This window comes from Pseudoliparis swirei, chromosome 16 (genome assembly GCF_029220125.1).
Source record: "Pseudoliparis swirei isolate HS2019 ecotype Mariana Trench chromosome 16, NWPU_hadal_v1, whole genome shotgun sequence".
NCBI classification, from domain to species: Eukaryota; Metazoa; Chordata; class Actinopteri; order Perciformes; family Liparidae; genus Pseudoliparis; species Pseudoliparis swirei.
The window spans coordinates 15132429-15156045 of NC_079403.1; the positions used below are offsets into that span (position 1 = coordinate 15132429).

Here is a 23617-nt window from a genome sequence, read left to right on the forward strand (position 1 = left end):
GACTGACAGAACAATGAGGCAGATGGGAGACGGGGGAACAAGATGCATACTTGCTTCGCCTCTGTGATTTCTACGTGTCCGTGTGTGCTTGTAGCGGCCCGTGAACCCCCCTGTCTGAATGTGAGTCAGGCTCTGATCCTGGCTTTCTCCAGGGAGGCCCTGGCTCTTGGCAGAGGAATGCATGGGAGTGGGCTCCTTCAATAAAGGCAACTCTTTCAGGGCCCCGGGATGGCCCTGGGCTTTGCTTTTCATCGTTTTCCCTCCCCTGTCTCTCTGGACCCAAGTGGGCTGCTGCTTTTGCTTCGTTTCAAGCGTAATGGCTTTACCTTGAGGCTGCGGGAGAAAGACACAGAGGAAGGGAGTCCAGAGCTAAAATTATGACTCACCTAGTGTATGCCAATGCTAAGCTCAGGAGGTCATGACATCTTGTTAGAGCTCAACAGGATTATGTCTGCCATTCAGCTGATAAGGCAGAATCCCAAACAGATATGGTAAAGCAGTCTGGAGTTTGCACTAGTGATTAAAAGGGGAGAGGAGAAAATGCATATGGGTGATGGAAAGTCTTATAAAAAAACGGTGTCCCTTTAAGGAACAACATTATCTTTCAGGGAAATTTGCTTATTTACCTATTTGCTTCCCGTCTCTAAGCTAAGTTAAAGGGCCGCTGGAGTGGTATTGATTTCCTCATATAACTCTGAGCAAGACAGCCAATAAACACATTTCCCAAAATGTTGAAAAATATATTTTAAAGGTGAAGAGAGTTTTACAACTATATCCACTTTCCTTTTTTTGCAACTTTGCTACGTCTCGTATTAGATGATACCTCGAATGCATAAATGTAACCTTGCAGCCATCGCTCTGTGGTGTCGTTGAGGTCGAGCAGATGTGTGGCGGGAGTACAACTACGATTTTTACCAGCTATGAAATGGGTCGAAGAGAAAGTGAAGCGGGAGACTAACACAAAAGGTGAGTGGAAGAAAAAAACATCCGAGGATAGAACACCAACAGAAATGGAGAGAAGAAATCAGGAAAGATAAAGCGGAAGAGCCCTGAACAAAAAAAGAGTCAGACCAATCTAATGGAAGTAATGACAACGGTAAAATAAAACCAAAAGAAACCCTGAGAGATGAGAGGGAGAAGGAGAAAGAGAGGAACAAAGATGAGGAAAAAGGAAGTCAAAGATGGGATGGGAGGGAAAGCGACGGAGAAGAGAAGACTGGTCCCTGGCCTGCAGATCAAAGCGGTGAGCAGCAGCTCCAGGCCGATCCTCCGAGCACCTGCTGCTGCCCGGCAGCCAAGTCAAACCCTTGGTTCCAGCAGACGAACTGCTTAATGGCTTCTGTGGAGAGACCTTTACTGGGCCCACGACTGAGTCTGCAGACGCTCAGCGGTGGAGGCTCTGGGACCCACACACAGAAACACTCCAGGGCTTCCTCAAACTCGCCCTCACTCACAGCCTACACAGGGTGACACATCCAGAAGAGCACACGCAACTTTCTATGCGCGAACCATCCGATCATTTTATTGCACATCTGCTAAAGAGTGGAGGCCAGACACCTGTCAGAATCATAAACTCCCTTAAAGTGCCCACGGACTGAGGAAGCATGCATACAATAAGAGACATTTATGATAAATCATCAGCACCTGATTCGAGCACCGTGCACTTTTCTGCCCAGTTGCCGCTGTTAAAGGTACCGGGGTTGTGGTTGGAGCTGAGTCAATACGGAGCAGAGAACAAATCATCCTTGGAAAAACAGTAAACATCTGTTTTGTGACTTGGCCACCTCTCATTGGCAAAGTCAGCCTGACCTCAACAAGGCTGGGCCCCTTTTACATTTTCCATGAGAGCAAACAGGAGTACCAGTAAGTGGGTGACAGCATCTGTGACTTTTCCTCTTTTTTCAAAAAGCAGGGAAAAATAAAAACAAACCTTGACGCCATGAAGGCAGGTGATGGGGGCCCTCCCAACGTGTATTGCATCGTCTGTGAGTGCATCGTCTTTTGCTCCGGCAAAGTGAAGTCTCATTTGTCGTTGATGACATTTACGGTTCTCCCCATGTGAAATACGGTCTGCTGAAACATCCCTTTAGAACTTTGCTTTCCCTGTGAGCTATCGTCTACATCGACGCCAAGGGATTTGTAAGTCAGGGATGATATTTGGATGCATGACATTGGATTTTCTTGGACACAAACAGGTTGTCATCCTCTATTGATCTTCGTGGGGGAATTCTATTTTCTATTTCAGAGTCTGGGCCCGGCTGCAAAGCGGCACGAACGGCGTCGATATATGTGTTGCTCAAGGACACTTTAGCAAGCAATATGCACGCATTCCAACGTGTGGGCTTCAAGGGGATCTCTGTTCTTATTTTTACCACAATTTTAATTTGTGCAGCATATAACGTATAATAAGGCTGAGGGGATGGATTAATAAACCCCTTTTTTAAACTGGATTTTAAGGAATTTAAATCATCTCCAACACGCTCAACATCCACCCGTGTATGATTTATGTTAATGATGGTTAATTTGAGCATTCAAAATATAAAGAATACGTCGAGTTTCAAAGACCCCAAATTACATTAACTCATTTGCAGACTCTATTATAATATTCAGCAGAGCTAAAAACGTTCCCACTGAGGCACCAATGATCAGAGTCGTGGCTGGCCTGCAATCTGGAAACGCCAGGATGCCCCTGAGTCCAGGTCTTCTTTTCTCCTCTTTCCCCACACTCTTGCTTCTCCACCTTCTACTCCCTCTCTCTGCCCCACCTCAAACCCCTCACAATCCGGCAAGTATATCCTGATGGCTTTACCAGCAGGAAGTGGAAGTTTTACAGTAGAGGCTCTCGACCAAGAAGCGCCTGTGAGAGGCCGACTCCAAGTCCATGTGCCTGGCTGTCACCACCTGTCTCACCTCAATGTTCAACTAAATTCAGTACTGTGCCACTTCTCTTATTTTTCCGACACTTATCGACATTGACAAGACCAGAAATGACACATGATAGCGTGAGTCCCATGACCGGGCTGCTTACAGCTTTACGGGGAGCAGTAATAGGCGCCATTAGCAGTATGTATATAGGATCAGAAAGTCAATGTGTTCATGAGACTACAGCATGCTGAAGAAACTCTGTTGGTGAAAAAGGAGGACTTCTGCAATCAACATTTTCTCCTCAAAATATCAAGTGGACTTCATTCACACTTTGCACCAAGAAGACGATCAAAGTTGACCATCTCAAGGAAGGAAACGTTTTCCGAGTCTGCAGAGGCGTCATTCACTTACAAAACCTCAATAAGGATTAAGATTTGGAGATTAAATCTCTCATCTAAATAACTTGAATATCTGCCATGCAAGCGGCTCTGTGAGCAGCATCACGGAAGCTTTCTCAGTGAATGAATGAATGTGTTTGTTTACAAATAGACCTCTATCATAACCATTGAACACCAGGGCCTGTGATCCATGTAGACCTCTTGCCGCCGTTTCAGCTTAATACCACCCGTATGAAATGTTTGATCCTGTGCCAAAACCTACACTTTTTAAAACATTTGTGGCCATTAAGGTTGTTGATTCAATTTCATGACGAAAGAAGCCAAAGGTCATTTTTTGCCGGAGCATGTTTCTTTCTCAAACAACATTTGATTTCCAGTAGCACCTGTCAATATCCAACCCAATTACTGCAGTGGAGTTTCCAGCAGTGGGAAAGCTACTAGCCGTGTAACTACACAGGCCTTGTGGAAAATGATGGTAATTCAAATACTGTTGATACCTCGGGAGACTTGGCGTGGCTTTAGTCCTCTGCCTTGATCCAGCAGAGAGCAGTAGAACATAAAAACACTTGGGATACAGCAGGGTTGTCATGGTTATCCACAACCACCATAATAATGCCTTCTCTTCCTTCATATATCCGATGTCTCTCTCCGTCCCACCCTTTTATTAATGCTTTAGTATTTTCTTTCTTTCTATCACTTTTCATTTCCATCGTTCTCTTTGTTTCTCTCTTTGTCCTCCTCTCTTTGAGATTCTGGGATTGTTCCAATCACGTGGGAGAGCCTTTTCCTCGCCGTCTTTTCCCAGCACAGGTGCCTGCTGCAGTGGCTTTAGTAAGCTGTCTGCAAATGACATTGGTTCCCCTCCGTTGGTCACATCCTGTGTGCCGGATATGATACTGCCATGAGTCTCGGTGTTCCGAATGGAAACACGACTGGCTTTGGATTGCACGATGTCCATCTGTGGGAAGACTGCGCTGAAAGCAGTTCTACAGAAAGAGTGTCCAACAAGGTAATTCCCATATGTTTACATGACAGAATTAGATTTGGTCAGAAATAGCCACTGAAATGTTCCAGAAAGTCTTCTCTTTAAAGGTTTTCTCAGTGAGTTCATTGGCAGTGGCGGAAAAAAGAAATAGATACTGTTTGTGCGAGGCAGGTTCCAGCTGTTTAAGAGGAGGCTTTCTGCCATTCATTTACATTTTTATGATGATTGAGTTCAAATTACTTTTTGTTGAGTTCACCTGTGGCAGTAATATAAGAGTAGATAAAAATGAAACGCAATAGTGCTGGATTTTTAGAAATATACTAATTTGTCTTTGTGCCACGGTTTAGGTTTGAAGATCAATACCACTCTCATATCTGTGACTTAAAAACAACCAGCCAGCCTTGTTCAAGTACCTTGCATCTGCCAATCAGCACCTCTAAAGCTCCCTGATTCACATGTTATAGAACTTAACCTTCTCATGGACCACCAGGGGATCTACTTTCAGACGAAAATACATAAGGTAGTTAACGACACGGCACAGATCATTAACTTGATGTTAACCCTAATGTTGATCGGGCACACTGATTAATGAGAAACTTTAGAAAATGCTACTTCATATGAAAAAGCTTTGCTGACTCATGATATAAACATTCAAATATCCTGTACCTGCCTTCACCTGTGCACTTTGCTCTGATCGGAGCAGAAAAAGTTATTTTAAAGAGGTATGTAGTCTAAAGAGTCAGGGACACCTCATGAAAAATGTCTGAGCCTAGTGTTATGGCTCACTCTCTTAAGGTAGTAGCCTAGAACAATATCTAACTATAGCATGGACTGTTTTTATATTCACAAACACTCCTCTTCTCTGTTATTCTCAGTTCTCACTTTTACCCCGTTTGCCACCTGTCGACTCTGATACTCTCAGGCACTAACTTCAGGCAATTAAGAAAATAAACAGAATGTCCCCCGGTACCCAGGGTCCATTAATCTTTCTTCTTCCTATTACACAACGCTATAACTGGCCTGGCAACATGCCTGGTCATCAACAATGGGTAACCAGTGGATACCTACAGCTATGCAGCCCCCACCTCACCAGACGATATGTAAAATGTGTCAGCAGCAATTTGGTCATATCTACCACAGCTCTATGACATGTTGAGATTAAATAGTGATGTGTGGTTATTGGCTTGCCATGGTAACAATAGAGCCCATTCGGGAGGGTTAAGCATGTGTGTAGAAGTTATTTATCATGTGCCAAAGTCTAAGAAAATAATATCATATATCATTTTTCACTTCCAATTCACCATGAAGGCATTCGCGTTGCACGGAGTGAGCGTCGGCTGGAATGTGAGAGTGTAGCGAGAAGTGTGGGTCATGAGTGGATGTCAAGGCCATTTTTTTAAATATAAAAGCTCAAATAAACTTTAGTGGGAGTTCGCATACTGCTGACACCTTCCTGTCAGCACAGTAGACTAAATCAGAGCAGGAATATGATCATAGCAGTCATAACAGTTTATACACAAATACCGTTGATGGGAAATGAAAGGTTCAAGAAGTCAGCACTCTTTCACTCAGTGGAACATACGAGTGTTGAGCTTTTTTGTTGTTGAAGAATAGACACTTTGCGTATCTCGTCAATATTTCGAACTGATTAAATAAACAAGATACATATGTTAATTTGTGTTTACCCTCTCCAGTCTTCATGGACTAACTCTCGGCAAGACTTTCCAAAATGTCAATAATCCTTTCTCCCAGTACATTTGAGCTTTTACAGCCAAAGGTTCAAGATAGTCTCTCCTGTAAGCCTTAAGGTCAATGTCTCTTGTATTGCTTATCCATTGAGTGTGTGTTTGTCTGTGTGTGTGTGTGTGTGTGTGTGTGTGTGTGTGTGTGTGCTTGTTTCACATTGGAATTTAAATTGTTGTCAAGGGAACAGCAGGACAATGTCCTGAAACAAGTGGCCTCAAAAGTACCAAAACACTCTACACACAGAGAACTTCATAGACACCTCCGCCTGTGACATATTTAAAACTTCAGACACTGACTGTGCATGGAAGAATCATTTTTCACCCACTTCTAGCATATACACATTGGAGAAAATCTGTTTTTATGGAAGAGATGCAATCGTCTGGAGGAGTGTTATATACCATAGTGTGCTCTGGGCGACACTTCTGTCTGTTTCCATGCTGTAACCTCCTCCGCTCCTCATCCCACTCTTCCTGTTGTCCGGATGAAAGGAAAAAGAGGAATGATTAAAGAGAAATACTGGACATATGAAGGTTGTCTCCATTTGGGTTCATGGAATCGTGACTGTGTTAAAAGTGAAGTGGAGGACTTGCCAGAGAACTGTCAATCCGTGAAACCAGCAGGTACCCGCTATGCTGGGAACAGACGCACAAACATCGTTGTGGGAATAGATGCATGATTTATGTACACTGTCGCCATTATGCGAGGCTACATCCCCCATGAGAGGCACTATTTATCCAGTGCAATAAATTGGATTAATTATATTTGCCTTCAAATGTTCTCACTCTCAAGAATCGTTTCCATCGTTGAGGAGGCAGCTCTGACTCATATCTGACCATCGGTGTAAAAAAACAACAGTCCATCTGTCATCTGAGCCAGTGGTGATGTGACACCTGAGCTGTTGTGCCAATGTTTTCATAGTTTAAACAAAACGCTAAATTGTTCTTTTATTATGGGTTTATTTTCATAATATTTAATCTTTTCATGGATTTTTAAATAATATTCCTCCCATTAGGAATTCAGAGTAACCAGTTTGTTCTAGAAAGACAGCCTATATAAGGTGTGAAGGAAACTTAGACTGCCTGCCAAAGCGGTGCAGTCAACCAGAATTTAGTCAACCATCTAAAATCAACCAATTTGGCTTTTTCTTAATGTAGCAGAGGTAAATAATCTCTCAAATGTCTCTTAAATTATATCCTAATGTCCTTATTTTCCTGAGCTTCCTAATGTGACTTAATTGTCCTTCGTTTAACATTTAAAGTGATATGCTGTGAACTTCATATTTATTTACTTATATTTGATGCTAAACTGTTAACCAGGTGTCAACCTGTCTATAAGGATACATAAGGTCTTAGCAGCGGTCCAGGTTAAAATGTGACCTCTGGCCCTTTGCTGCATGGCATTCCCTCTCTCATCCTTTCCTGTCTAGCTTTGGCTGTACTGTAATACAATAAAACTAGAACGGGCACTCGGTAGAGCGCATACCTTCGCATATCACAAGATTGGGCATTGAATTATGAACATGTTGGCATTAGTTGCATGCCAATTGGATAAAAATTGACCGTGCTATGGTAAAAAGAAGATGTTGACCTTTTCATGACCTTGACCTTTGACCCGATTGATCCCAAAATCTAATCAAATGGTCCCCGGATAATAACCAATCATACCACCGAATTTCATGCGATTCGGTTTAATACTTTTTGTGTTATGCGAATAACACGCATACAAATAAATAAATAAATACACGGCGATCAAAACAATCAATGCGAAGGTAACAAAAAAAAAGTCAAACAAAAAACAACTACAGATACATCTTTCTTCATTGGACCATTAAATAAATACCGTTGGACTATTTGAGTATATCATGCACAAATAATTAATTTTAAAAACATGGGACAATGCACGTATGCCTACAGCAAGCTTACCATTCAAGGACTAGCTAATGCAAAGTATCTTTTCTTGTCTTTTTTCAGCGATATATATTGCATTAGTCTCCCCTACAATAAAGTCGTTTTTACAAAATCGGCTTCCATACTTCTTCAAATAATGGCATGTGTCTGAACCTGTCAGGTAACAGTTGTAAAGTAATTACGGGCTTTCAGAGATCTCCACAACATCCCGACCGCATGCCGCTCCGCCGGAGCAGGAATCCTGATGTGCAAGTGTCCCATCCCCGGTCCACGTTGCTTGAACAGAGGCTGCCGAAGGGGCGTGGACGCGGAGAGTCGGTCTTTTTCACTCCGGCAGGGACACCGTGCACCCAGCGAGAGAGATTCACCATGGCCCAAGCACTGAATTGCACACCTTTCATGTTGGGTTTTATTTATGTATCGTTGCTGTTTACCAGTGTGCTTTGCGACGCGGACGCAGAAGAAGATGAACATGCCAAGCACACGTACACGGTGGATATGTTCAATGATGCGGTGCCCACTGCGCCCCACTTTGTCATGTTTTACGCCCCATGGTAAGTGAACCGTTAGCTAGTTTACAAGTTGGTTTCCGTACACCGTTGAAGGAAGGAATTACAATATAACTTATGCAGGCGTGTCTTTTTCTGTAACGGAGAAACTGTTCGTACAGAGTGATAGAGAGCTAACCGGCAAGTTAGCAAACAAGCTAGTTAGCATGTATGCTAGTTGGCTAGCTAGCCCCGCTCTACTAAACAGCCGGTGTGTTTAGCTTAGCTGCTAACTAGCATAGCCAAACAATTGGCTAACTGCACTTTACTGGCATTGGAGTACTTTTCATGAAGGCCTCGGTGCTTCCAAGGGCTCGGACCGGTACTTTACTGGCCGTTGACAAGTGGTTGCAAACTTTTAGTGCACGTTGAACGGGGAAACTTAGACAAGTGCACTCAGTTTGTGGCACTGCGCTTATTAACATTTCGTGCAGAAACAGTCGGTTGTAGTTTGGGAATCGGTGCTTACGTGGCGCTCACTGATTGACTGCTGCTCACGTTACATGTCAGCGGTCCCAAAACGGTGGTCCGCGAACCTTCAGGGGTACGTGGGGACTTCTGAGAGTACAGAAAAAGGCCACCATATAACTGCCCGCAGTATTTCTCAATGTAACGCTTCAGAAGCCCCCCTCTGAACCTTGATGTCATCTTTCATCACGTGGCCGTAATACATGTAATTCCACATCTCTTTTGAACAGTGCGGTTTATTTGCAAATTGTTGCAGACGAAAAATATGTAAAAGTAAAAAATATATATATCTTTCGTTGTATACTGACTGTATTTGTACCACTGTTGTGTCCAGGTGCGGCCATTGCAAGAAGTTACAGCCATCATGGAATGAACTGGCAGACAAATACAACAACATGGAGAAGCCCCCAGTGTATGTGGTAAAAGTAGACTGTGTCCTGGACACCAAGTTCTGCTCCAATGTCCACAAGGTTAAGGGCTACCCCACGTAAGTAATTGTCAAGCTAATACTTTTTAAACTTACTAATACCTTTTGGCATGCATTACATCAGCCCTTTTTTTTTTTTTTTTTATAAATAAACTAAAATAACCTTTAAAAAAAAGAATGCTTTAGCATGTAGGATAAATCACATAGAAGTCACAAGTCCTATTCATCACTGATTGACAGAGGGGTGATATGTTGTACACTGGCTTGCATTTAGTTTGATATTCTGTCAGTATCTTAATGACATCCTGCTAACTCTAGGATGCTGACTGCATGCTCGACCTGCACAAGCAGCAGTCACTAGTTAATGATTTACAGGCGCTTTATAACCCAAATGTTAAATGTTCCTCCTATAGCTTGTAATATTGAGACTAGTAGTTCCATGGGTCACTGAATTTGTGAAACTTGTGAGTGTTAACCATATGTTTGTCATGCTGCAATTCATTCAATCAAACACTCCTGTTTGTGGTCCATGTAGGCTAATGCTGTTCAAGCCAGACCAGGAGGCAATCAAGTACCAGGGGACCAGAGATCTGAATTCTCTGGAGACTTGGATGTTGAAGACACTCCAGGAGGAGCCTTCAGTGAGTTGTGTTCATGACTTTAACACAAGTTTATAAACCTGTGACTCTTGCAGTACGAGAGCGTGGTATTTATAGCTCCTTGTTTTGTGTCCTCCAGGAACCAGAGAGTGAACAGGAGCCTCCTAAAGCCCCAGAGCCCAAACAGGGCCTGTATGACCTGACTGCTCTCAACTTTAAAGCCCACATAGCCGAAGGTAAAGATCTAGAAGAAAATGTGCAGTTTAATGCTTCATGAAAGCTCTGTTGTACCACTTGGAATAAGCAGATTAATTCATCCTGTCTGTTTATGCAGCCGCACCTTGCCTGCAACAGATAACTTGTTTATTTTTTGGCTTCAATTAAATTAATTAAAAAGACTCCTTCCAATTTTAACCGCACTAAGTAGTGTTTATGGATCCCTCCCTAGAGAATGAAAACACTTCATTGCTTTGATTAACAAAACTGACATTTCAACATGAGCACCTGAGTCACAATCCACAACGTCGGGCCGCTTGAACCAACTCTATAACGCTTGCCTCCTGTCACCTCACCTTTCTGGATTTTCAGACGAATGCTAAAATAAACAGGCCTCACGATAATTGTCTCGTTGTGTATTTTAAGCTTCGCTGAGGTTGAATGTTTTGATTTTGAAGAAAAATAAATGATTTCTTGTTTTGAGAAGAAAAAAGCAGGATATGACATACGCATTTTAATACTGTTTATTGGTCCCGCCTTCACATCTTGGCAACAGAGCTCCAATAAACGTTGTGTATAGCCTCTGTAAAGGAGTTGTATATTTTCATTTACGACAGGCTGGGTTAAGTTTGTTGTGCAATCAAATTTTTACAAAGTTCCATCAAAACAAAAGTCTGAGCACTTTTTGTACCTTCTTACATAATTGTGGATTTGTGTGGGTCTATTTAGAAATTTGTATACGCTGCATGGCATTTTACTTTCTTTATATTTTTGGGGGTATTTTCCTTGTTTACATTTGTTTGCTGTTTTCTGCAATTCCTTTTTCTGATACGGCTGTTCTCCTCTTGCTGCAGGTGCCCATTTTGTTACATTCTTTGCCCCATGGTGCGGTCACTGCAAAGCTATTGCCCCAATCTGGGAGCAGCTGGCCACCAGCTTTGAGCACTCTGATGATGTCAAGATAGGAAAGGTGGGTTCTTCAGATTTGTTTTGTCTCAAAAGTTAATGATACAACGACACATGCTGTGACATGGGTAACACAGGACAGCGAGGTAAAAACTGTTTAAAAAATACTGGCATTCTTTCTTTCCACAGAAATAAGGTTGCTGCAATTTTCTTAATCCAAGTATATGAACTGTTTTTGTGACATGTTTGCGAACCTGTTATTGCAGTGCTCCACCTGCTCTCGTCCTTATGTGAAGTTACTTCACTGTAGGGGTAAAACGGATCGATGTCAATCTGTGATCTCTACGGTTTCCCTGCTTGTGAACCACAGACATCAGAATTTATGCTTCTTATACGACGATCCCTCATAATGTCACATTGGTGAAATTGACAGGAGGAGAGCTCGTAACGATGGCTGCACCGCCAACATACAGAGGTTTCAATCAGTAACATTATGCTACAACAAAGTAAAAGGATAACATTGATCAACTGACTTCAGAGCGGTTGACGTAATAATTTCCTTTGTGCTGATCCAAACTGACACTCCTACCTGCACACCTGGTCCTCACGTTACCGTTTACATTCTGTGTTTTTAAACACACCTCTCAATCAAATGTGCAGGGTCAGTATGTGCACTGATGTTTCATTCTGGCTTAATAACGCATCCTCATATATTCATGACCTAGGTGGACTGTACACAGCAGTATGAAGCATGCTCTGAGAACGGCGTTCGTGGATATCCCACTCTGCTCTTCTTCAACAATGGACAAAAGGTACAGAATAATGTTTTGACTGCTAAGATTTTCCTTTCCAAATGATCTCTGCATGCTCAGCCATTCAGCACACGCTCTGGCCATCGACTCTGTATCTAACGGCTGCAGCTGTCATGTTCTTTCTCATCGACACCTTCTAAGATGTATTTCAAAATACAACCACCTCCATGACATTACATCATACTTGGATGATTACAGCAATTGGATGATTTATATTGGCGCTATTGGAGATCTTAGTTTAACTATGAATAAAATGTGCCCTTTTGGTATTCACTCCAGTGTGTGTCTTTTTGTAGACCGATCAGTACAAAGGAAAAAGGGACCTGGACTCCTTTAAAGACTTTGTGGACAACCAACTGAAGGCTGCTGTCGCTCAGGAACCAGAACAAGAGCCAAGCGAAGAGCCAAGCGAAGAACCAAACGCAAACGAGATCCCCACCGATGAGCCAGCCAGAGAGGAGATACCGGTGGGTGTGAACAACAAAAAAGAAACGCTATACACAACAAATAGATGCTACAGGTGTTCATGCATTCCGAAATGGTCAAAGCATCGTTCAACAACAATTCTTCAGTTGGGAAGAGTGTTGAAATGATTCTGCCTGGCACATGAAAGGCTTTAGACACCTGAACCTGCTCATGAAACTGGTCTGTCTTCAACATGGTTTTAACATTGCTGTGTTCTGAATGCTGGTATCCAACCAAGTATAGAAGTGTTACAGCCCATATAGTACGACTTATTCATCGAATTTCAGATTGGCATGACGATGACAATGACATCATCATGGGTTTTTTCCACATACTAAACTGACTTTTTAATAACATTATTAACATACTACACCTTTACACTTCACCTTTTATTTATGGATAGTTTTATTACTGAATTTCTTGTAACATAATATAGAAGGACTTTTTATAAACGATCTACTGTGAGTTTTAATATTTCTTTTTAAATTACAGATTTTTTGTTTTTACCATTCTGAACTATTACCTTTTTGCTAATCTGTAATATGACTTTTTGTCTTTTTCAACATGCAGTGAATTCTTTCGACTTACTCTACTTTTTCTTTCATAAGCATACTTTGACTATTTTGCTCTCCCATAGTTGCAAGTCAAAGTGCCCTTGAGCAAGACACTGAACCCCCAGTTGCTCCCCGGGTGCTTCACTGCAGCCCACTGCTCCTTAATAACTAAGGATGGGTCAAGATTCAAGATTCAAGATTCAAGATGTTTTATTTGTCACATACACACACAGGGTGTGCAGTGAAATGAAAGTGGCAATGCTCAGCAGGAATGTGCAAAAAGGGCAACACACACACTAATAAAAACAAAACAATATTACAATACAGTGTGTGTGTGTGTGTGTGTGTGTGTGTGTGTGTGTGTGTGTGTGTGTGTGTGTTCTAAGAGGCAGTTGTGTGTGGGTGTGGTGGGGGTCCTGGTGTCGTGAGTTCACAATCCTGTGGGCCTGAGGAAAGAAAACTCTCAGTCTCTCTCTCTGTTCTCTTGTAGCCTGAGCGCCTGCCTGACCAAGTGAACTGAGCAGCAGTCTGTTCTTGTTGTTGGGGTGGTGAGCATCCTGACCTGCGGCTCCTGGTTCTGGTGGTGAGGATCCTACAAGTCTGCAGGGGAGGGTGTGGAGTTCCTTCATTGCGCCAGGCAACTGGTCTCTCTCTGCAGAGCCTTGTCCTCCCCCAGGAGCAGTTGCCAAAACCAGCTGTGGCTGTCCTGTCAGGACTCTCTATCTCTCTCAGAGTAGAAGGACTGAAGGATCCCTCCCTCAAAGAAATTTCTCTGCCTGCTGAGGAGGTGGTGGAGGCACTTTCTCACCCTTTCTCTGTGTTTGTTGACCATGTCAGATCCACGGTGATGTGAAGTCCCAGGTATTCCCAGAGCTCACCCTCTGTCCACCTGTCCCGTTAATCCCCAGTGGTGAGTCCCCAGTGGTTGTGCTTCCTAAAGTTGTGTCCCAGCCTCTAGTTTGGTGACATCTATGATGATTGGTGTGATGGATGACTGGCACCAGGTCCAACAGACAGACCAGTCCTGCCTTCTAGTCTCCGTCGTAGGCCCGAGATCAGGCCCACCACCACTCCCCACACCACTGTTGGAGCTGCATCTGGCCATGAAGGTGTTGGTACAGAACCTGGACACTACAGGGGTGGACGAGGGAGTGAAGTAGGGGGCTGAGGACGTTGGAGGTGTGTCTGCCCACCCTGGGTCAAATGCAGAGAAGAATTTCCCCACAGGGGGTATCAATAAAGGATTTATTATTATAATTATGTCATAGATGAGTATGGGTTCTCGGTCTAAACATGGGGATCATCACAGTTTAATATTATATTTCCTGTCCTCTCCCCAGTCCGGTGTTCTGGACCTCACAGAGGCTAACTTTGACGCGACGGTGGCCAGGGGCCTCACCCTCATCAAGTTCTACGCTCCATGGTAAGATCGTCATTTTATTATTCCTCATCTCCAACATCCTTTGTAGAAGTAACACTCCCCGACAATAACTTTCAAATGCGTAAATCTGCCTCGGTCACTTTAAGTGATGTCATGCCTGTGTAACTCTGCTGTCAACTGTAGGTGTGGCCACTGTAAGAACCTCGCACCGACGTGGGAGGATCTTTCCAAGAAGGAGTTTTCCGGCCTGACTGACGTCAAGATAGCCAAAGTGGACTGCACTGTTGAGCGCACACTCTGCAACAAGTACTCTGTGAGTATTTGGGCCTCATCCACGATGTATACCGTAAGACACCATCCAAAGAACATGCAGCGCTTTGATCTCTTCCCCTCACGGACGTAAGATTAATGTGTGAGACAGGATGTTTTTTTTACAGAGCCATAAAACATTGTAACTACCCCGTTCTTTAATTGGATTCTAAAGACTAACGCTAAAGCAGATTTAACCTTCGTCGGTAAATAAATGTTCAGCTTTCATCATTACGCAACTTCTCAATGTGTACAATGCAAGTTGTACTGCTCGCAAAAGTTTATGAATAAATATCTTCCCATACTAAATGTTCTGTTATCCGAGTGGTTTTCCCACTTCCTTTGGGATTTAAACTCCAAGCAACACATCTCAAAGTTTGGTGGACGTAGGGACTCCAACTTCTTGGAGTATTGTGCATGAGTACATTTGGCTTCAACTTCACTCGGGTACCATTTATTTGAGTTTACTGGTAAATATTTTAACACGGCATACTGCATGGTTTTAAAGGATGACGAGGCACACGGGTTAAGCTGCTGCTGCTGTTCCCTCTTTTCTTCAGGTTCGAGGTTACCCCACCTTGATCATCTTCAGGGCGGGGGAGCAGGGTGACGAGCATCATGGGGGGCGGGACCTTGAGAGCCTGCACAGCTTTGTGATGAAGCAGGCCAGAGACGAGCTGTAGTCACTGTCCAGCACTCCGCTCGTCCACACTGTGTCTCTGGCCGGTAGGACACCACCCTCTACTCCGGCGGCCAACCCGCTCTCCTTTGCTCCACTCGGGTTCTCTTCAGGAAGGAGTCAGCCAATCATGGGATGACTCATCAGTGTTCGTTTGGGATGTGAATATTTTTTTCATTGCTGTTGCCAAACCTTAAATCTCAATGGAAAATACGATCCTCTTGGTTGGGTCTGCAAATTAAGAAATATGTCGGACAACCACTTTGCTAGCACCGCTCAATCAGAACCACTCAGATAAAAGGTCTCTTTATCAAATTGGTCGCACTAAAAGGTGTTTCTGATGAACCTCTGTAGCCATTTGACTTTTTTAAATGCAGAATGTTATACGTGGGATTTGTTGTTAAGTTACAAGCCATTAATGTTGAGTTACTGTCGGTCAGAAGTTCCTGAATTTCCTGTCAGCCAGATGTGAAGTTGCGGGTCCTTTCTCTCCATGCCAGAGATGGCCGGTCTGACTCGGGGAAACTCCTGCCGACTGGAAGAAGTTGTGAAGGGGAATGATTGTTATCACAGATCTGATCATCGAGAGGTTTTTTTTTCTTGATGAGGATTTAGAATCTTTTGGAAAGAAGATAAATTAGCGAGGCGTGGTAAACTGAACATCACAATTATACTTCTTTTTCTGACTCCGGTGATCTCAATCAGCCATCCATCTCTGCTCCTCCTAGATCTACATGTTTGTGGTCTGGACCGTTTTGCCCCATATCTCCGCTAGTGAACATCTTTAGTTACTGCTGCTACCATCTCTAAATTCATCTTCAAATGTAGTGCACCCAATATGAATGTAAAGTGTCTGCAGTATATTTCTCAGGCTACGTCCAAAGGAAGCAGTAAGTGGAGCAGGAAAAGACGGTTGGTGTTGCAGGTAACCGTGCTGAGCCTCCACCTTGGAGACACTCGACTGTCATTCACAAGACTTTATGATCTTTTCCAGGAAGTAATGTTTCGTCAGCGCTTTGACAACCTTGCCTCCGGTGGATATTTTTGCAACGATACTTTCGAGGGCCTGAAAACGAACAACAGCTCCGGGTCAGGTGGGCGGACTCATCGCCCTTCTGACCACTATTGTGATCTCGTCTTACCCGAGTGGCTGAACCAGCTTGAGTCTATATAATTAGCTTTCCTGCTCCCAGATATTGTTTCCAGATGTAAATTATCTAATTTGGCCAATGATGCTGTGAAGCCAACATCTTCAGACCCAAAACTGTGGCCTGAATACATAAGTGTACTTTAACTCTGCTGCGTGGATAGTTGGGAGGCTGTGGTCGTAGGTACAGCGACACTAGCGGCCCGTTTACAGGTGTAACGGACCAGTAAAACTACCTGGCATTTATCGATTTGGAACCAAAATAAATCATAACTTGATTGTTTAACATGTTCCACTCTGCCTATAACCGTTGGTGAGATGGTTCGAACCGAAATGTAAACGGTGTCATAACCATCAAAACACAAACACAAATCCAACTTGTCGAAGATGAATTGGTGTTTAAAGTTTCAACGGTCGGCGGCCAAGAAGGTGTCACGGAGCTGGTTCCAGGTGCACCTGCGGTTTCTTTCCTGTGACTGACGTCAGCCGCCGGTGAGCCTCACACAGCGCTGTGAGGGTGTCTGCAGCACGATGCACGCCACCTTGTTATTGTCTAACCAGGAACACAAACAGTCAGAGACACAGCAGTTTTTTTAGTCTGTAAAGGTTTTTATGGATAGCACATGGTCTAAGGAACTCCAGTGACAGAAGTATTTTTTTCCTTATGAATCATGGGCTGTGCACACCCATGGGTTTTGTACAAAAAGTGAATAATGGCAAGTTGTAACATGAGATTTCATAATCAAAAATTTCAAAAATAAGTTTGTATTTCATTTCGTCCTTGCATCTGTCTGTTAATACGGTATGCGTTTTGTCTTTTTTTAATAAAAGGTGCAATAAATAAGCTGAAAATGTACAAGTATTTACAAAAAACAGACTAAACATGATCACATGTAAACAGCAGCTTACCAGAGGTATATTTTGTAATTGATGATTGGTTAGGCACGTACGGTATTGATTCTTGTTGGTTAGTTTTTCATTAAAATAAACTCCATGTCATCCAAAGCTCACAGTAACATATTCAATTGGGAAGACTGTTGCCATTTGACACATCTCAACATAATTCGACCCTCGGGGGTTGAAAAAGCAAAAGGTCTAATTTCAGAAAAGCTCGCACACACTCGGTTCTGCCGGCTGTTTTGGACTCGACATGTTTTTCCACAATCTCGTGATGGGTTGTCAGGGTTGGAAGCGTTTGTTAACTTTGCGAGTGCAGCAACATGGAAATGGCCATTAGCGGTACGTCGGAGGGATAAGGCTGTATTCTTCGGTTCTTTGGAGAAAAACATCAGTTTAGCCACAACATGCATCACGTTTAACCAGCCTGGTGCAGCGCAGCGTGTGCCCGGCAAATATTGACACGGAGAGGATATTTGGAGCCGTGCGCTACTAAAATAGCCTGCGGTCACTTTGGTCTAGTCCATATATTTTAGGAGGGCAAATATTACTTAAGAAGAAAATACACAAGGAAAGAGTCAGGCCATACGAATCTCCTGACTCCAATGCATCGTTCATTTAGTATTCGGTTGTTTGACTTAACATTTGCACTGAAAAGGAAACTTGAGTTTGTATTTTTCCATCTCTCTCAAAGCATCTATGCACTTGTCATTTGACCAGGTGATGTCACTGCTTATTGTTGGTTTTTAATGCAGTGACATCACTGAGTCAACTCCCCACGGTCATGAGCTGTAGAGAAGCTGTTAATTAGTAATTATCCGAGCCCCCTCTGAGAACTGATCCACCATGTTAATGTAGCGGGAGAGGAGAAGGAGAAGAAAGCAGCACTCTGACCGGCCCCACTGCGGTTCAGTTTAGCCCTCTCCCTCTCAATTAGGGAGACGGTGCAGTAGCCTCTTAAGTATTCATACACACACTTCCATAAACACATAATATACAAACTGAAACACTCCATCCTCTCCACACTCACACACAGTCATTCGTTCAGTCGCAGACCCGTGAAGTGAAAACTCCACAGTTAATAGAGAAAGCGATTGACAGCTTGGTGGCTCAACGCGTCGGGTGAAGTTGCCAATAAGTGAACCGTCCCGAGAGAATGTGAATTGGACGTGTCGACGGTCTTTCGGGGTGGACGTTCCTTGCAGGCTGAGGATTTGGACAGGAAGCTGCTGTCTAGTTGAGGTCAACATCACCCAGGAGTCACTTCTGCAGTAGCAGCCCGTTGCCAACCCAACTTGTAATCCGACCTCATTGGTCCCCGGTATCGGTGTCAGTGGCAGCCGCAGGCCCGCACCACCATGTTCTTGTATTTCTTCAGGATGACGTTGGAGTTGTCGTCAAAGTAGAGCACTGAGATGGCGTGGAGCTTGGTGGGGGCGCAGCACGGCTTTGGTACGTTCTCTGGGTTCATCAGGTGCACCTGAAAATCAAAAGACATTCTTCAAACCTCTATAGGTGTCAATCAAAAAAGCAGTCATCGTAGGCCTATAGGATGTCATAAAAAAAACTAATTGTGTAGGACTAAGTCATTTTTTTCATTACTTTTTTGACCTACAAAAACGTGACTTTTTAACATACAAAACTGTGACTATTTTTGACATACTATCCTATAACTTTGTGATGACTCTTTTACAACATACAATATTATGACCTTTTTAGGACCTGTTTTGTCACACGGTGCTTTGAATGTTTTTATGACTTTTTTAATATACTTTACCTTTTCTTTGTCATACTATACTATTACTTTTTTTGAACAAACTATACCCTGACTTTGTTGACATACTGTACAATGATACTATGACCTTTTTATGAATATCTTGACATATGATACTACAACTTCTTTCCTGACATTTGACAACCTATGAAAAACTATGACTTTTTTTGACATTCTATTCCGAGACTTTTTCATGAGGTAAATCTCTCCAGCTGGACATTGTTGAATACCCTAAAACTACAACTCCCACACTGCTTAGAATACACCGAGCACGATACACTCCTGTGTCTCGGCCTTACCAGAGTCTGAACTATGGCGTGGTTGGTGGCGTTCATGTGGGCGTTCAGGGGGAAGGAGCATTCTCCATCACAGTAGTTGGCGGCGTAGCCTTCAGGAGCAATGATCCAGTCCTGAGAGAAAGAAACATACCACACTAAGCCTTCAAAGCAGCACAGTCGGAGCAGATGACACCAATCAAATTTTAAAAAACATACTGATATAGAAATGCCTAAGCAGAGAGGTACGTATTAAAACATTAAAAAGGTTGGTCTGAATGTCTTGGTTGACAATAAGTTTCTTGTCTTTGCATCACTGTAAACAACTCAATGACAAAACTGTTTGCAAGTCAATGTCACGTTCATTTTAGTCGATTATTATTATAATCATATATAAAAGAGATGCAGCATTGACCTGTTACAGACGCCCACCTGACGGCTGTTGGTCCGTCCTTAAGGACGTCCCGACTCAAACACTGCCTGTGGAATCGCTCAGGAAACCAATACTGTCCTCCTTCCTTCCTCTCTGCGGCTCACTGGTTTGCTCTGATAAATTCTCTACACGCGTTACCTCTCTCTAGCTCCATTTCTGTGTGTGTGTGTGTGCGTGTGTGTGTGTGTGTTTGACAGAGATAGAGAGACAGGAAATGCTGGCAGTCTCCCTCTAGATGTCAGTGCTGTGTTAACAGCTTGTTGGGAAGGATGTACGCAACCTGCCCTTCTATTTCTTCCTCAGTCTGTCTCCTTGTGTACATACACACACACACACACACACACACACTTTGCAGCCCTAGTGTGATATCAGCTGGATAATCAATAGTGTTTATAGAGTGAGTTCCCAATAGGGATTGGAAATATTACGGAGTGGAGATTTTTAATAAAAAAACAACTATTAAAACAATTTTCTTGACTTCATACATCACCTGGTAAACACATGTGACTTATTGTTATTACAGTATGAAATAACTCGGCTCTGAAGATGAAGGACTATTGTTCATTGAAGAAGACGTAACTAATACATTGTGTGTGTGTGTGTGTGTGTGTGTTTATGAATCATTAGTGAACCAAATCCCCAATAAAGTCTGTTTTTATTTTGTATATTACATCAGTGCTGTACACATTGTTTAGTGAAACTATCCCTTCAGATCCATTAGGACGGCGACCACTTCACCCTTTCCATGACAGATGTGTTTGCCAACTTGTTTGGATGTCTTAACTTAAAAAGAAAAGGTGTCTACCTGCCAGCCCAGCTCTCTGAAGCTGACGTAGAGCTCATGTCTCCTGCATGCCGTCTTCTGGTCGCTGCTGTTGTAATCTGCAACAGAAATACAGAAATCATCAGGGAATTGCAACTTGTACACAAACGTCATTGTGTCCCCGTGTGAGAGAGGACCATGAGGATCGGTTGTGAATGAGTAACATTTACATTGTGTTGTTCATATCTTTCTAGTTGCCCAACATGATGGGAAGTCCATGGGGAAGCTGAAACCCTTCCCACAGTAAATTCCTTCCAATTGAAGCTTGTGAAAGTGACTCATGACATTCAGAATCTGAGAGCAGAAGAACAACACAATACGCCTCGTGTAATGCACTGGGTGGAGGCTCATGCGAGGGCGTGGACCCCGACAGAGGCACCAATGCCAAGCACAGCGGTCACCGTACTGTACGTGCCTCACATTCACGGTCCGTTTAATGAGTTTGAACGCGAGCCTAATTGAATTCATCAGCATTCAGAAATCGCCTGGCGCGAGTGTGAGTGGCGACACGGTGACGACCGTGTTTATAGACTCTCCTGCCTGTTGGTTCCTCATGATCTGTGTTCCATGGGGCAGGCGGCCACAGACAGGCCCAGGTAGGGGTTTGCTTTTCACAGCGGAGGAGGTCATTGCTGGCATCGGTCGGCACGCTGAAGTCAAGGCGGTGACACTGACTTTCCACTGACGTCCTCCTGCTCACACTCTCTGTCTCGCCCCGTTGATTTTATTGTTGTGATTATTTTTTTCTTCTTCTTCACAAACCACCCAGAGAAAGACAATGAAAGGGAGGGGGAAAAGGCCAGCTCTGGTAAGAGTGAGAGTCCTGTATTTACACACACGCGGACCCAGCCGGGCTCCTTGGTGGCCCACGACGCCTCCAGCAACGCGGCAGCCGGAAGCCTGCAAGTGGTTGTACTTGGAGTCGGCTGTTGGTCTGCATATTCTCACATTGCAAAGTTAATTATGTTAAGTGTTAACCAACTGTTTTCACTGAAAACCTTCTTGTGGTTGACTGTTGTTGTTGTTGTTTTGCCGTCACTTGGGAATCTTTAGGGTGACAATTCTGGTTTCTAATTCCATTTTTAGTCGAGAAAAACTGTTGCTGAAGATATTTACACACTGCAGGAAAAAAAGAAACAATTTACAGCTCTGAGGTTATCTGCAACTGGCTCTCACATTCAACACCGTCATTGGCTAGTTCTTCAGATTTGCTCATTGCATCGTCAGCCTGTGTGTGTGTGTGTGTGTGTTAGAGAAAATAAGAGCAAGTGAGCCAGACTGCAGATGGGCATTTGCCACTCACAGCCACTCACCTCACTAACTCACCAACAGCCGACTGTTGAAGAGAGCGACACACACACACACAAACACACACTCACACACACACACACACACACACACACACATAAACCATATCTACAAACACACTTCAATGATGTGAGGGTCATTGATGTTGGGTCCTTACATCTCTACATCTCTCATTCATTAGCACTGGCACTTACTGTACGTCAGTGGCGTGCCGTGGGCCTGGGCCTTCAGTGAGGTCCTACACAGTCCCACCCGAATTAATCCACCTCTTATTACCATCATTATGATGCCATGGCTCTAGACACTATACAGTTAGACAGAGACGCAGGATAACCAGGCGTTGCGTCACCTTGAAATTGACATTTTTATTCAGAGAATTGCAGGGGAAGAGTATAATACAGTTCAACTAATAGGCAAGAACATAATCGAGTGCAACAGAGTTATATTAATATTCTTCTTCTATCCATTTCTGGTCCACAAACTTTGAGCTTTAAGTCCAACTTTTTTTTACAGTGTGTTCACTAAACAGCGCATTCTCACCCAGAGCAGTTTCACCGTGATGATGCAGATGAAAGTTCCTGTTTACCCAAACACATGACACAATTAATGAGTCTTTTCAATATTTCTTCACCTTTTCATTTGTGCAGATCGGTTGCCCTGCGCGCTTGTTCGTTGATCTGTAGATCCGCTCCGTGTCCCCAGAAGGTTCAAAGCACCGTTGCTTGTAGGTGCCGAGCCACCGGACTTTGGTGTCTCGTTGCTGCCTTGGTTAGACAACTCAAGTTTGCAAAGCCAGTCTGGCTCCAAACACCAAATCGATCACTTGCAAATAATAGGCATTTCCAGCAGACCGGTGTGCAGAGCTTCTCGGAGCCTGAGCCATTGGTAGCGCTCGTAGTTGGAACTTTGAACGTGGCGAACGAACCCCTTCCCCGCCTGTGACGGGCTTTGTAACGTCGGCGTCGGTCTTAAAGTTCGTCTTGAGAATGGCGTTATAATTATATCCTCGACCAAATCGATATCTTCTCCTCCTTCCGCCATTGTGGGTTGAAAAAATAGCTTAGTGGTACGCGAATAAATTCGTTTATCAAATTCAGTTTCCTAGTTCTGAGGTTCTGCATCTACCTGCCCATAGGCCCCGCCTCTCAATATTGGTAATCCAATCAAAAGACGTGCACGCACTCCGCCTGCTAGCTGGCTCCTGTGCCGGTTCCGGGGCCAGCTAGCAGGCCTTCAGGAGCCAACTCTAAAGCTGATTGGTTGACACAACATTTTCATTCCCATTCACTTTAAACTACCAGCACCTGCAATGTTGATTCTGAAGGCCTGAGGGCAGGTTTTAGCCCCCTGGCAACACACGATGGCTGAATATGATTGGAAAAAAGATCTAACATAAAGACCAGCCCTCCAAATCTCAACCTGGGGCTGGAAGCAGTGCAACCAAGAGGAAAGCTATGAAATGAAGAGTATAACTCTTATTCTGGGGAATAATTGAATACATATTTGTGGGAACATTTATTTTAAAAAAAAAATTGTATTCTGATGATGTTTAGGCCAGCAGAGAAGGCCTTGCTGGCCCTGACGGCCCGCCACTGCTGTACGTACACAAATACAGTCACACACTGTGACACACGCTCACAGGTGACCTGATGTTTACCTGTTTCACAGCCAAATTCACTTAGTCACTCATTAAAA

General features: G+C 43.6%; 2 protein-coding genes across 3 annotated transcripts in view; one reads left to right on the forward strand and one right to left on the reverse strand.

The window, feature by feature from the left end:
• The first annotated feature begins 8215 nt into the window (after nt 1–8215).
• Nucleotides 8216–17173, forward strand: txndc5 (thioredoxin domain containing 5). 2 transcript variants are annotated; one of them, XM_056433589.1, is made up of 10 exons: nt 8216–8455; nt 9252–9404; nt 9880–9985; nt 10083–10179; nt 11014–11129; nt 11791–11877; nt 12174–12344; nt 14237–14319; nt 14461–14590; nt 15147–17173. In XM_056433589.1, exons 1-10 carry the CDS (start codon nt 8271–8273, stop codon nt 15267–15269), a joined length of 1251 nt encoding a protein of 416 aa, XP_056289564.1. In that variant the 5' UTR covers nt 8216–8270; the 3' UTR covers nt 15270–17173. The 2 variants fall into 2 exon arrangements, with proteins under 2 accessions (XP_056289564.1, XP_056289565.1); XM_056433590.1 differs by lacking the exons at nt 14237–14319; nt 14461–14590; nt 15147–17173 and adding an exon at nt 12980–13169.
• Nucleotides 16999–23617, reverse strand: part of bmp6 (bone morphogenetic protein 6) — a 45360-nt gene continuing 38741 nt past the window's right edge. Inside the window, exons 5-7 of the mRNA XM_056433588.1 lie at nt 20597–20673; nt 19383–19493; nt 16999–18789 (exon numbers count right to left, since the gene is read on the reverse strand). Of these exons, the coding sequence (XP_056289563.1) occupies nt 18640–18789; nt 19383–19493; nt 20597–20673 (338 nt within the window). The 3' untranslated portion in view covers nt 16999–18639. The remainder of the gene's footprint in view (nt 18790–19382; nt 19494–20596; nt 20674–23617) is intronic.